Raw genomic sequence first — 13,656 nt, 5'->3', positions numbered from 1 at the left:
TAACTGAACTGAAATATAATTCATTTTGGTACTATTGTAGCAAAGAGATACAGCTACTTCGTTTCTCTGTCTTCATGTTTTGTATTGTCTTAGTTGTTACACTGTATAGAATTGTATAATTTTGGACACTCTGTACGTATTCACCACATGTTTGTAACAAGTATAATATAGCATTTTGATAAGCATTGAGAGCCTCATACTATTACTTTATACAGCCTAGCCCTATAGTATTGGTGTTTACCTTCTCTAGCTAGTACCTGGAGGTTGGCAACCCTAAGTTACATTCTTCTAAGTCCATTGAAATAAATGGGCTTGGCCAAGGGTAACTCTGTTTTGGATGGCAATGTCAGAGGCCTTGAACAGTTGCTGTCTCTTAGCCTACCCATTATCTTGTTGGGTTGTTATGCAGATGTAAAAATGCTGCTCTAATTACCAAGAAGAAAGGGAGATGGGAAAATGTAAGAAGCAAGATGTATTTTGTTCTGGTTTCTTCTGATTAAAATCCAAGCAGTGTGTTTTATATTTGGTGACTCTAAACTGTTCACAGTACAGGGAGTGCACGTTAGCGGTTGTTAAAAAAAAGCCTTGGGCATTTGTCAAAGGCAAGAAGAGAACTAGGTTTGAAAAATATAGATTGTACATTCCTGGGCAGAGGGTGGGGCTGTGGCTCAGTGGCAGAGCATCTGCTTGGCATGCAGAAGATCCCAGGTTCAACCCCTGGCATCTCCAGTTAAAGGGACCAGGCAAGTAGGTTATGTGAAAGACCTCTACCTGAGACCCTGGAGAGCTGCTGCTGGTCTTAAACAATGCTGACTTTGATGGACCAAGGGTCTGATTCAGTAGAAGGCAGCTTCGTGTGTTCAAATCCGGAGGGGTCTTAAGATTATTATCAGTTTGTAGCTAGCTGTATATTTCCTGTCTGCTGGTAGCAAGCTAAAATTCTGCAGCTAGAGAAAGAAATATCTTTAGCCGTGTTTCTCAGATCTCTCCCCACCCCTCTTTACTTATCAGACTGCTTTTTGCTGGTCTGATATTTAATTAATGATCACAGCAAGGCTATAAGCAACTACCCTAGAAATATATTCTGCCATAAGTAGACATGCACCTCTCTCAAGCAAGAGAGACCATTTATACATGGGAGGCTTCTGCCACTTCCTAGATTCCTTCAATACTGTCATAAAATCATTCAATTATTCCCTTCATTGTGATATGCAGTATCTTTAGGGTGGGGCTGTGGCTCAGTTGCAGAGCCTCTGCTGGGCACACAGAAGGTCCCAGGTTCAATCCCTGGCATCTGCAGTTAAAGGGACTAGGCAAGGAGGTGATGTGAAAGACCTCTGCTGGAGACCCTGGAGAGCCGCTGCCGGTCTGAGTAGACAATACTGACTTTGATGGACCAAGGGTCTGATTCAGAATAAGGCAGCTTCATGTATTCATGTGAGAAAAATTGCAGACAAGGGTCTTTCAGGGGGAAAAAAATCCAAGACCAACAAGGTAATTCTGTGGTTGATTTAGATAATTTATTTCTGAGTCTCATCTCTTTTTTTGAGAAGGGCATGCCAGTGCAGGATATTTCTCCAGGACTTGGAAAAAACCTAATGGAAATCTCCACTGTCTCTCTTGCCTGCCTCCTTCTCCACTTGATTTTTACCTAGCGCCATATATTTTTGTTTGGCAGGTTCCACAAGCTGGTCATCGATGACGTGAGGCCAGAAGATGAGGGAGACTATACTTTTGTTCCCGATGGATACGCGCTCTCATTATCTGCCAAGCTCAACTTCCTGGGTCAGTGAAAGAAAGGGGCTTCCTGAAGAGGGTCTGGGGATTCTGCAGGAGCATGACCCTCCCATACCCAATTTCATAAATAGAGCACAGACTGTGTGCCTGTGGTTGGACTGGTAACCCCCAAGCTTCTCTGAACCCAACTCTGGATCCAGCCAGGTCATCTCCCGGTTCCCTTTGACAAACCCCAAACACTGTGGTGGAGCTCATGAGACTTAAATGGACAAAAGCCATGTGAGATGGGCTGAAGTCAGGAGGGGAGTGAGGCAAGAGTGAGCGAGATGGCTGGCTCCAACCCTATATTACTACAGGTGTAGAGCCAGCATGGTGTAGTGGTTAAGAGTGTTGGTTAGGAGCGGTGGACTCCAATCTGGAAAACCAGGTTTGATTCCCCACTCTTCCACATGAGTGGTGGATGCTAATCTGGTGAACCGGATTGGTTTCCCCAATCCTACACATGAAGCCAGCTGAGATAACTTGGGCTAGTCACAGCTCTCTTAGAGCTCTCTCAGCCCCACCTCCCTCACAAGATGCCTGTTGTGGGGGCAGGGGAGAGAAGGCGGTTGTAAGCCTCTTTGAGACTCCTTACGGTAGAGAAAAGCAGGGTATAAAAACCAACTCTTCTTCTTTTTCTTTCCTCTACTTCTAGAAATCAAGATTGAATATGTCCCTAAACAAGGTGAGTTCTGAACAGATTCCCCTTGAGGAATGGCGTGGGGGAGGGGGAAACCTGAGATATCTGTCAATGTTAAGTGCTTCATGGATGCTGGTGGACTACCCACTTGGTTTGACAGAGCACGGCAGAACCATTTCTCCTACACCACCTTCCTTTTCTAGAAAAGCCGGTGTGGTACATCTCTCACCCTTCGGCTTCAGCAGATGACCCTGTGTTCTGATATTATGAGTAGGGTTGCCAACCTCCAGGTACTAGCTGGAGATCTCCCGCTATTACAACCGATCTCCAGCCGATAGAGATCAGTTCACCTGGAGGAAATGGCCGCTTTGCCAATTGGACTCTATGGCATTGAAGTCCCTCTACTCCCCAAACCCCACCCTTCTCAGGCTCCACCCAAAAAACCTCCTGCTGATGGCGAATAGGGACCTGGCAACCCTAATTATGAGAGAGGGAGAAAGGCATCTCCCTGTCCACTCTTTCCATACCATGCCTAATTTTTTAGACCTCTATCATGTCTCCCCTTAACCGCCTTCTTTCTAAGCTTACTAAATTGGACTTGGAGGGAAGTGGTTCTAAATTCTGGCTTAGCCCAGCCACAACCAACTGTCCTCCATTGCCAACTCCCCATCTGAAAAATGGGAATAATTTTACTTACTGGAGAGGGAGGCTAATGTAGTACTTCATGCTTTGGGAGTGCTAAAGGCTTGTTGTTTTTTTGCCATCTTCTGGGCGTGGAGTAGGGGTCACTGGGGGTGTGTGGGGGAGGTAGTTGTGAATTTCCTGCATTGTGCAGGGGGTTGGACTAGATGACCCTTGTGGTCCCTTCCAACTCTACGATTCTATGATTCTAACAAGGCATTGCTTTGGGGAACAGTATCGTGCCTATAGTCTTTAGTGACTGCACTAATATAAAGGAAGGGGGTTGCCCTCAGTTTGATGCTATTGTCCTTTCCGGTTTCTCTAGAGCCCCCCAAGATCCACCTGGACTGTTCCGGACAAGGTCAGGCAAACACCATTGTGGTGGTTGCAGGGAATAAGCTGCGCTTTGATGTGCCCATCACTGGGGAACCAGCACCTGTTGCCACCTGGATGAGGGGCGACGTGGTAGGTGTTTCATTTATAGACCACCTTTCTTTTCCGGGCTCGAGCCAAATTACAGCATTAGAAGGCAATGCGATTAGAAAAGCCAGTATAATACATGCAACAAACTATGAGATGCAGCGTGATCCGAACTACAAACAAGACGAACAAAAATGTAACCTGTACAACAAAATGGGAAAGTTGTGCAACCTAAAGCCACAGACTGTATGTAACAACAAAAGGAAGAATGGGGGCGGGGGAGGCCTAAAATTTCCACAAACACATGATTTCTGCCACTATTCCACATGGCTTCTGCCCACATGAGTCCCACAATCCCTGGTATAACCTTTTCAGTGATCAAAAGGGGCATCTCCTTTCTCTTTTGTGGAAACACTGGTAGGATCCACCCCAGTTTTGTCAACTCCACACTTTTTAAACATTATTTTTTTTTAGCATAAAACTCAGTGGGTTGGATACAAGCAGCTTTTCTCCTGGTGAGAAAGGGAAGTGAGGGGGTCTCTTTCCACCAAAAAGTCTATGATAGGGATCTGCATGGACAAAAGTCATGAGAGATGGAGGCGATCGTAAAGAGAATAATTGGGTGAGATGCAGCCAGAAGAGCTGGCTGGATAAAACCCAATGGCCATTTATGCTTGGTAATTAGCGGCATGTTCCAGGGTGAAGTGCCCCACATATTTTTTTTAGTTTTTCACGCTGAACCATGATTCAGGAAGTGACCGCAAAGGCGCCGCATACCTGCTTCGCATTTCTTAAGAGTCTCTTTAACGCAAACTTTAGTGTTTGCTCTGCCCCTGCTGCAAAGAATCTCCTCAAGGAAGCATTCAAAATGACAGCCGCGCGTTAGCTATGCACAATGCCGTTGCTAATAGTTATGCAAACAGGAATGAAAGGAACGGGCGAGTGGTTGGTGGTGGAATTTCTGCTTTTGCGTCGGGACCGTGAGTAGGCATTTTAAAGGTCGCATTAAAAAAAAAAGCTTTGAGAGAGCATCAAAATTGACCCTGCATAAATGGCCAATATTTTCTGATTTCGGACAAAAACCCTGGTATTGGAAATCTGGACTCTGCAACGTATGTAACTTACTTTTGGCTCCGCAAATGTCAAAATCCTATTGAACGTCCCTGACTATCATCCCTCATCTTTAGGTCTTTACTGACACCGAGGGCCGGGTTCGTGTAGAAGAGCGTAAGGAACTGAGCAGTTTTGTGATAGAAAGTGCCGAGCGCTTTGATGAAGGGAGTTACACCATCAAGGTGACCAATCCGGTGGGTGAGGACACAGCCACTCTCCATGTCAAAGTTGTGGGTGAGTAACATGTCGAGATGAGCACATGGGACGGACGGGTAGTCCTAGCTGGCCCAGGGTTCTGATGCTCCATCTCTCCTTGTCTCTTGCAGATGTTCCTGATCCTCCTGAGGCCGCACACATCACTAAGGTTGGCGAGGACTGGGCCATTTTGGTATGGGAGCCACCTAAATATGATGGTGGAATGCCCGTGACTGGTGAGAATCTCAAGTGAACATAAGTCAAATTAAGTTAAATTAAATTCGTGGATCAGATTAATTTTTGAGCCTAAAACTACTTAACTAGGACTGTCGGGATAGAAGTGTACATGGGTATCTTACAGTGCCACCCTAAGCACCCTTTTAAGCCAATTGACTCTGATCAGTGTAGGACTTTGAAGGGTGTGGATGGCCCAGGCTAGCCTGATATCGTCAGATCTCAGAAGCTAAGCAGGGTTGGCCCCGGTTAGTATTTAGATGGGAGACCACCAAGAAAGTCCAGGCTCAGCCATGATTAGTAGAACATAAGAAAAGCCATGCTGGATCAGGCCAAGGTCCATCAAGTCTAGCAGTCTGTTCACACAATGACCCAACCAGGTGCCTCTAGGAAGCCCACAAACAAGACGACAGCAACAGCATCCTGCCTGTGTTCCACAGCACCTAATATAATAATCATGCTCCTCTGATCCTAGACAGGATAGGTATGCATCATGACTAGTATCCATTTTTACTAGTACCCGTGGACAGCCCTCTCCTCCATGAACATGTCCACTCCCCTCTTAAAGCTTTCCAAGTTGGTAGCCATGACTACGATTTAACTAATTTAGTATTTGGATGGGAGACCACCAAGGAAGTCCAGGATCGCTATGCAGAGGCAGACAATGGCAAACCACCTCTTTTACATTTCTTGCCTTGAATATCCTACAGGGTTGCCATAAGTCTGCTGTGACTTGACCTCACTTTCTACCACGTTGCACAGACAGGCACATATTGGCCAGTGCCTGTGATGTGAGCGGTAACATTACTCTCCTATTCACAATCTGGAGCACTTTCTTTTTTTCCAGATTTTGAGTGAAGGTAAATAGTGTGTGAATACCTTCTTATATAGCTTTATTCCTATTTCTATTTGTGTAGGTCTTTAAAATAACCCTATTAGTGCCCACGCTATGGATGTGGAGAGTAAACATGTCCCCCACAACTTGGATGGTTTCTTTCTTAATTGTTTTTAGCTTGCCAAAGATGTGCACATAGCCACTCATCCAAGTGCTGACACCAATTATTTATCATGTCAAACTTTAAAATATACCGTATTTTTCCGTGTATAAGACACCCCCATGTATAAGACGACTTCTATTTTTTTGAACCCAAACTTAAGAAATCGGGTCATCTTATACATGGGGCATCTTATACACAGAAAAATATGGGTGGGGAAGACAGCGGGGCCCATCGGAAGGCTGGCCACTGGCCAGCCAGGGCAACTGGGCTCTTCCCAGCTGCTCTCTTCCCCGCCTGTCAGCTGACAGGCGGGGAAGAGAGCAGCTGGGAAGAGCCCAGTTGCCCTGGCCAGCCACTGGCCGGCCTTCAGGTGGTCGCTGCTCTCTTCCCCGCCTATATTTTTCCGTGTATTCCGTGTATAAGACGACCCCCAATTTTTAACTAAAAATTTAAAGGAAAAAAACATTGTCTTATAAACAGAAAAATGCGGTAATAGTGCAAGGCTACCTATTCCTCTTACAGAGCGATGCCCCATCCTTTCATGAATTGTCTCACATTCTTTTAAATCAGGCCCTCCATCACTGGTTTCTTTGGGGGGGGGGGTGAAACTGACTAGACCCGCATTGGCTGGCATTTACCCGAGTCAATTTCACAACTCCCTTGCCTTGCATAGCACAGAGTTCTTCTCAGACACATCGTTGACCCGTGAATGGCCGAGGTGGCGTCTAGGAACAGCCTGAAATTTCCTGGCATTGTGACATGACACGACCATGTCGACCCCTGACTGAGGAAACGATCCAAAATACGGCAGGCATCTCATTTCATCCCATCGCTCATTTATCTTGGTTTTATGTTTGTCAGGGTACCTGATGGAGCGTAAAAAGAAGGGAAGCATGCGCTGGATGAAGATAAATTTTGAGGTTTACACGGATACTACCTATGAGTCCACCAAGATGATCGAGGGAGTGCTCTACGAGATGCGGGTCTTTGCTGTCAACGCCATTGGAGTCTCTCAGCCCAGTCAGAATACCAAACCTTTCATGCCGATTGGTGAGTGGGTGAAGGCGATAAGGCAGGATCGTTGTGTCCCCTAGCTTCAGGGAACGATCCCTTTCTCCTCCCAGCTTGCTTATGTGGGCTCTTCCTCAGGTCATTCAAAATGGCAGCCAAAGGTTGAGGAGGAGCCATGACTGGGAAAGGGGTCAGGGTTTCCCCGGAAAGCACAGAATTGTCAGGCTTTTGGTCCTAGAAGCATACCGGAGGTTGTGACATTGTCCACGTGGATCAGACAGTATGATGTATTAGTAATTCGTGTTCCCATATCCCACCACAGCCCCCACGAGCGAGCCACTCCACCTTACCTTGGAGGATGTAACAGACACCACGGCCACGCTGAAATGGCGCGCCCCGGATCGTATTGGTGCGGGGGGCATCGACGGCTACCTCATCGAGTACTGCAAGGAAGGAAGTGAGTTGCTGCAGCGGAAAACAAGATGGGCGGGTCTGGGAGAGTGAGGGGGGGAAATCTTTCTTTAAAGACAATCTCTGATGCCTCTCAGTTAAAGCAGGAACTCCCAAACTTCCCTTGGAACCGCTCAGGAGACCTTCTCCTGGTCTTCCTGGTGGTCTCCCATCCAAATACTAACCAGGGCTGACCCTGCTTAGTTTCTGAGATCTGACGAGATCAGGCTAGCCTGGGCCATCCAGGTCAGGGTTATAGATGACCACAATTGTCTTTGCCCCGCTAACCTTGCCTTCTCCATCACTTTTCCAGCTGATGAATGGATAGCTTCCAACACAGAACTGGTTGAGCGCTGCGGCTTTACTGCCAAGGACCTTCCTACTGGCGAGAAGCTTTTATTCCGGGTCGTTGCAGTTAATATCGCGGGCAAGAGTGTTCCAGCCACCTTCGCGCAGCCTGTCACCATCCGAGAGATTGTCCGTAAGTCCACTAAGGAGTCTCGATCGCTAATCCTTGAGCTCTCTATCCTGACTTAAGAGGAGGGTATGGAACAGTAGCAAATGCTTTGTATGTAGACAATCCAAGATTCCTTGGTATCTCGAGTTTAGAATTTCTCAGAGAGCCAGCGTGGTGTAATGGTTAAGAACGGTGGTTTGGAGCGGTGGATTCTGATCTGGAGAATCGGGTTCGATTCCCCACTCCTCCACATGAGCAGCGGAGGTGAACTGGATTTGTTCCCCCACTCCTACACACGAAGCCAGCTGGGTGACCTTGGGCTAGTCACAGTTCTCTTAGAGCTCTCTCAGCCCTACCTACCTCACAGGGTGTCTGTTGTGGGGAGGTGAAGGGAAGGTGATTGTAAACCAGTTTGATTCTCCCTTAAGTGGGAGAGAAAGTCGGCATATAAAACCCAACTCTTCTTCTTCTATCTCGACACGCATGAGCCAAATGAATGATTCATCTGACTTTCTCCTTATGCAACTAACAGATGTATGAATACTAACAAGTTGCTGGAATGGACAGCCCTCTCTGAAGGATTCTTAAAGAACTCAGGGAGGTGAAATAGATAAACTGCTAACTTGAAAATTATCCCGAAGGATGTGTCCTCACAGCATGGATTCTCTGTTTGTTTTCTCTCTCTTACTGCAGAACAGCCCAAGATTCGACTTCCTCGCCACCTCCGACAGACCTATATCAAGAGAGTGGGGGAGCAGATCAACTTGCTGATCCCCTTCCAGGTGAATAACGGGCTGGGAAAACTTACAGCTCTGGAACTTGTAAATGGAAATGCAGCTTAGGCTTGAAGCCCATGGCGTTTACTAGGATCAGGGATGCTAATATATTGAAGCCACGAGGGTGGGAACAACTGTCATATTTTAATAGTTGCCTCTGGAGCCTAAATTCCTCTGGTCTCCTTTTTGCCCTAAGCCAGGAGTCCTGAACCTTATTGAGCCTGTGGACGCGTTTGGAAGGCTGAGAACACGCAAGTGGTTACCACCACCACAAAAAGGCAGCCATGGGGCTTGGGGCCATTCACAAAATATTGGGAAGTTCCAAGCCTAGTCTCCTATGACGGAGACAGTTGTTTATGAATGGGTGCTCCCTGCAGATGAAAAAGTGATGCCTTCTGAAACATCTCCTACTCCAGATGGTTGGCAGAAAGCCAAGGATGGCTCTTTGTTTTGGGGAAGAAGGAAGTAGGGAACAGGAAATACATTGGCAGGTGGCATGTTGCCTGCAAACACCATGTTGGGTAGGGTTGACAGCTCCAGGTTGGGAATTACCTGGAGATTTTTTGGGTGGAGCCTGAGGAGGGGAGGGACTTCAATGCCATAGAGTCCAATTGCCAAAGCGGCCATTTCCTCCAGGAGAACTGATCTCTATCGGCTGGAGATTGGTTGTAATTGTACACTTACCTGTACAATTGGGAGTGTGCACTTGTTTGTTCCTCAAGATATTTTTTGTTGTATATTTGGCTCTTATTCATGTATTTGGATTTGCGTTCTACTTTATACAGTAATTCTCGTTGTTAAAGCAATATAGACTCTTGCTTTATTATTGCCATAAGTGTCTACTGTTCTCCTGCCACTATCTTTAGGACACAAGCTGTTTAGTTTGATTTCTATAACCTTTTCATGGCTACTTGGTCGGAAATGTTTGTGTGTATGGCAGAAGACCACAATAGGATTATTAGCAACCTACCCTCGTTGCAAGATAAGACTACACCCAAAATGGATAACTATTAGCAATTAATGAACCTCTCTAAGAAAATCATTCGTTAACACTTACCTGTACAATTGGGAGTGTGCACTTGTTTGTTCCTCAAGATATTTTTTGTTGTATATTTGGCTCTTATTCATGTATTTGGATTTGCATTCTACTTTATACAGTAATTCTCATTGTGAAAGCAATATAGACTCTTGCTTTATTATTGCCATAAGTGTATACTGTTCTCCTGCCAGTACCTGGAGTTTGGCAACCCTAATGTTGGGGACTGCTGTCTTAACCTGAGGATCTCATTTGAGGAAGCTCCCAGTAATTGGGTGGATCCATCCAGCTTTTTCACTCCATCTTGCCCAGTTTCCCTCCTTACTACGGCCCTTGTTCCACACTGCTTTTGTCCCTGCAGGTCTCTTGTATAACCTTTTTTGGGTAGGGGTCAAAGGGGACCCTTCCTTCATTTTTCATCCACAGAAAAACTGGTTGGATCCACCCCAATCTAAAGGGAATCCTACAGTCCGGGAGAGCTTGGGAAGGTCTAATGCCAAGTGTTCTGCCAATTCCAGGGTAAGCCTCGTCCTAAAGTCACGTGGACAAAAGACGGGAAGCCTCTGGACCCCAAGGAGGTGGCCGTCCGTACCTCAGACATGGACACCATCCTCTTCATCCGCTCGGCTGCCCGGCACCATTCAGGCCCCTATGAGCTCTCCGTTCAGATTGAGAACATGGAGGACAAGGCCATCATCAAGATTCGCGTTGTGGGTAAGGATCTGTCAGCTACCGCAGATTCAGCCAATATATCTTAAAAACAAAACCTAATGATACGTTGTAGGGCCAGAGTGCTGTCGTGGTTAGGCTTTGTTAGAACGTAAGAACATAAGAAAAGCCCTGCCGGATCAGACCAAGGCCCATCAAGTCCAGCAGTCTGCTAACACTGTGGCCAACCAGGTGCCTCCAGGAAGCCCCCAAACAAGACGGCTGCAGCAGCACCATCCTGCCTGTGTTCCACAGCACCTAATATAATAGGCATGCTCCTCTGATCCTGGAGAGAATAGGTATGCATTATGACCAGTATTCATTTTAACTAGTAGCCATGAATACCCCTTTCCTCCATGAACATGTCCACTCCCCTCTTAAAGCCTTCCAAGCTGGCAGCCATCACCACATTTCGGGGCAGGGAGTTCCACAATTTAACTATGCGTTGTGTGAAAAATACTTCCTTTTATCTATTTTGAGTCTCTCACCCTCCAGCTTCAGCAGATGACCCTGCGTTCTGGTATTATGGGAGAGGGAGAAAAACTTCTCCCTGTCCACTCCAAACCATGCATAATTTTATAGACCTCTATCATGTTGGTAGCAGAGTGATTCACTATGGTGCACTGGAGTCTTCCTCATTGCCCGAGAACTGGACCTGACTCCCTTTAATCCCTGAACACTGTTACTACCTTGGAGGTGGCCAGTGCTGTGAAGTCGCATCCAACTTATGGCGACCCTGTAGGGCAGGGGTGGGGAACCTTTTTTCCGCCAAGGGCCATTTGGATATTTATAACATCATTTGCAGGCCATACAAAATTATCAACTTAAAAATTAGACAACCAAGCCCCAAGCAGGTAGCTGCCCCAGATGACCCCCCCGTGTGGGCAAGCAGGCAGGCATCCAACCAGTGGTGCGCTCGCCCACCTGGTGGCACAGGATGGTCTGTTGCACCAGCCAGGCATAGCCATCCAGCCGCATGCCGGAGTTGCTCATGCTCAGCATGGTGGGGGCTGGATTCTACAGCCGGCTCCTGCTACCTCCGCCTGCAGGGATGAAATGAGGACACACTAGCTAAGAAATCCCCCCCCCCCGCTCATTCTGGCCCTGCCCCCTTTAACCCCTTTATTGTCGCCACTTCTGCCCCCAGCCCTCTCGTAGTACAGAGGGAATATGTTTCTCCATGGCCGGGGTGGGAAATGGTCAACACAGTTTCATGGGCGGTCCTAGCAGCTCCATAGCTAATGACTCTTCTGCAAGGGGGAAAAAGGTTCCTTTTCTCGGCAAAAAAACCTCACATCCGCCTTGAATAGAGGCTATTCCTCTCCACGGGAGGGGGCGGATCGCCAGTCTTAGATCCTTCTGAGCTAGAGATCTGCCAGGACCCACGAAGGGCCAGACCAAATGATTTCACGGGCCTTAAACGCCCCCCCCCCCCGGCCTGACGTTCCCCACCCCTGCTGTAGAGTTTTCAAGCAAGAGATGTTCAGAGGTGGTTTGCTATTGCCTGCCTCTGCGTTGCGACTCTGGACTTCCTTGGTGGGCTCCCATCCAAGTACTAGCCAGGTCTGAACCTCCTTAGCTTCTGAGATCTGACGAGGTCCGGCTAGCCTGGGCCATCCAGGTTACTAGCTTACCACCATACGAGTGTCTTTCTGTTTCAATTAGCATTTGAAAAGTTCTTGAAGTTCTCTCTCTCTCCCCTGCCCCCAAATAATTGGAGGCCAATTAGTCATTTCAATGTAGATGACCACAATGGGGGCCCCCAGTACCTTCCAGCAATTAGCATTGCCAAAAGATTCAAGTATTGCGTTGTCCTGGAGCTCTTCTCCAGTCCTGCCGTACACACGCCAATAAAAATAAAACAGGTGGGCGGAGAACCATGACCGCGGCATGACGACAGCGTGGGGGGGGGGCAGCGGCGGCAGTGATGCAATCCCCATTGTCCTGGGTTGCCGGCTGGCACCCCCCGCCCCGTTCCGGCCACATGTACCTGGCAGCAGGGTCCCAAGGAGCCAGGCTGCGAAAGCAGGGAGCCAGGCCGACAGGAGGAAGACGCCACCGTCCCAGGAGGCAGGGCATACCCCCGTGGTGCCCGCCGGGACGCTGGCCCGCCGGGAGGAGGGGTGGCCACCGAGGGACCCTGCGGGGTCATGGAGACCCCGCATCACGAGCGTGGCAGGGTCACCCGGAGCCGCCCGACGCCGGAGACGACGCTGCCACCCTAGCCATGGGGGAACAGGACGGTGCCGGCAGAAGACAGCTGGTTGGGGGCAGGGCGGGACAACAGAGCCGGGGAGCCCCATGCCCCTGGGACCGCTGCTCCCAGCAGGAGATGCGCTGCTGCTGAAGGCCCCGGCGCCGCCCAGCTGACTGGCGGGCGAGCGCAAGCAGGGCAGAGGTGGGGCCCGTGGTCGCAGCCGGCAGGGAAGCAGAGGGGAGGGAACGAACCCGGGGGGACCTTTATGAGCTTGGGAGGAGGCGCCTAGGGGGAGGAAGGGGAAATAAAAGGCGGGGAGGAGCGGAGGCCGAAGAGGAGAGTTCTGGCAGCAGCAACCCCAAGCTCTGTGAAGTAACAGAGGGCAAGCTGGCTGCTACCGACGGGGAGGACAGCTCAGACTCCCCGTCGGATTGGTCTGAGGCCGAGGAAGCTCTCCTCGACCGACCCCAAGTGGAGCGTGAGGGGCTAGGGGGGACAGCCGACAGGACCGCGCTTCACCCACACCTTGCGTGAAAGGGAAACCACAGCTCACAAGGGTGGGAAACCGGATGACCCTGTGCAGTGTGGAATCTCTGGTGCAAGTCAAGCGTGAATTGAGCAGCAATTGCACCGGCAACACAACCACTGCAGAAAAAAAACACCCTCATGGGTAGGGTTGGCAGGTCCCTCTTCACCAATGGCGGGAGGTTTTTGGGGTGGAGCCTGAGGAGGGTGGGGTTTGGGGAGGGGAGGGACTTCAATGCCATAGAGCCCGATTGCCAAAGCAGCCATTTTTTCCAGGTGCTGTAACAAACAATGAACCTATGCTGCTATAGTAGAAACTGCAACAACAACCAGCATGGGCCTTGATCCAAACAATATGCATACAACTATATCTAACTATTTTACTTGCTTTTATTATAATTCCTTAAATTTCCTTTGCACACCCAAAAGTTGATAACTT

General features: G+C 48.6%; 1 protein-coding gene across 1 annotated transcript in view; it reads left to right on the top strand.

The window, feature by feature from the left end:
• MYBPC2 (myosin binding protein C2) overlaps positions 1-13,656 on the top strand; it is a 66,297-nt gene that overhangs the window by 42,339 nt on the left and 10,302 nt on the right. Inside the window, 10 exon segments of the mRNA XM_056863877.1 lie at positions 1,679-1,785; positions 2,432-2,461; positions 3,423-3,562; positions 4,705-4,864; positions 4,957-5,061; positions 6,919-7,107; positions 7,391-7,525; positions 7,832-7,999; positions 8,669-8,757; positions 10,306-10,501. Of these exon segments, the coding sequence (XP_056719855.1) occupies positions 1,679-1,785; positions 2,432-2,461; positions 3,423-3,562; positions 4,705-4,864; positions 4,957-5,061; positions 6,919-7,107; positions 7,391-7,525; positions 7,832-7,999; positions 8,669-8,757; positions 10,306-10,501 (1,319 nt within the window).

The sequence above is a fragment of the Euleptes europaea genome, chromosome 18 (assembly GCF_029931775.1).
Source record: "Euleptes europaea isolate rEulEur1 chromosome 18, rEulEur1.hap1, whole genome shotgun sequence".
Taxonomy (NCBI): Eukaryota; Metazoa; Chordata; class Lepidosauria; order Squamata; family Sphaerodactylidae; genus Euleptes; species Euleptes europaea.
This window is presented reverse-complemented; position numbering and strand designations above follow the sequence as displayed.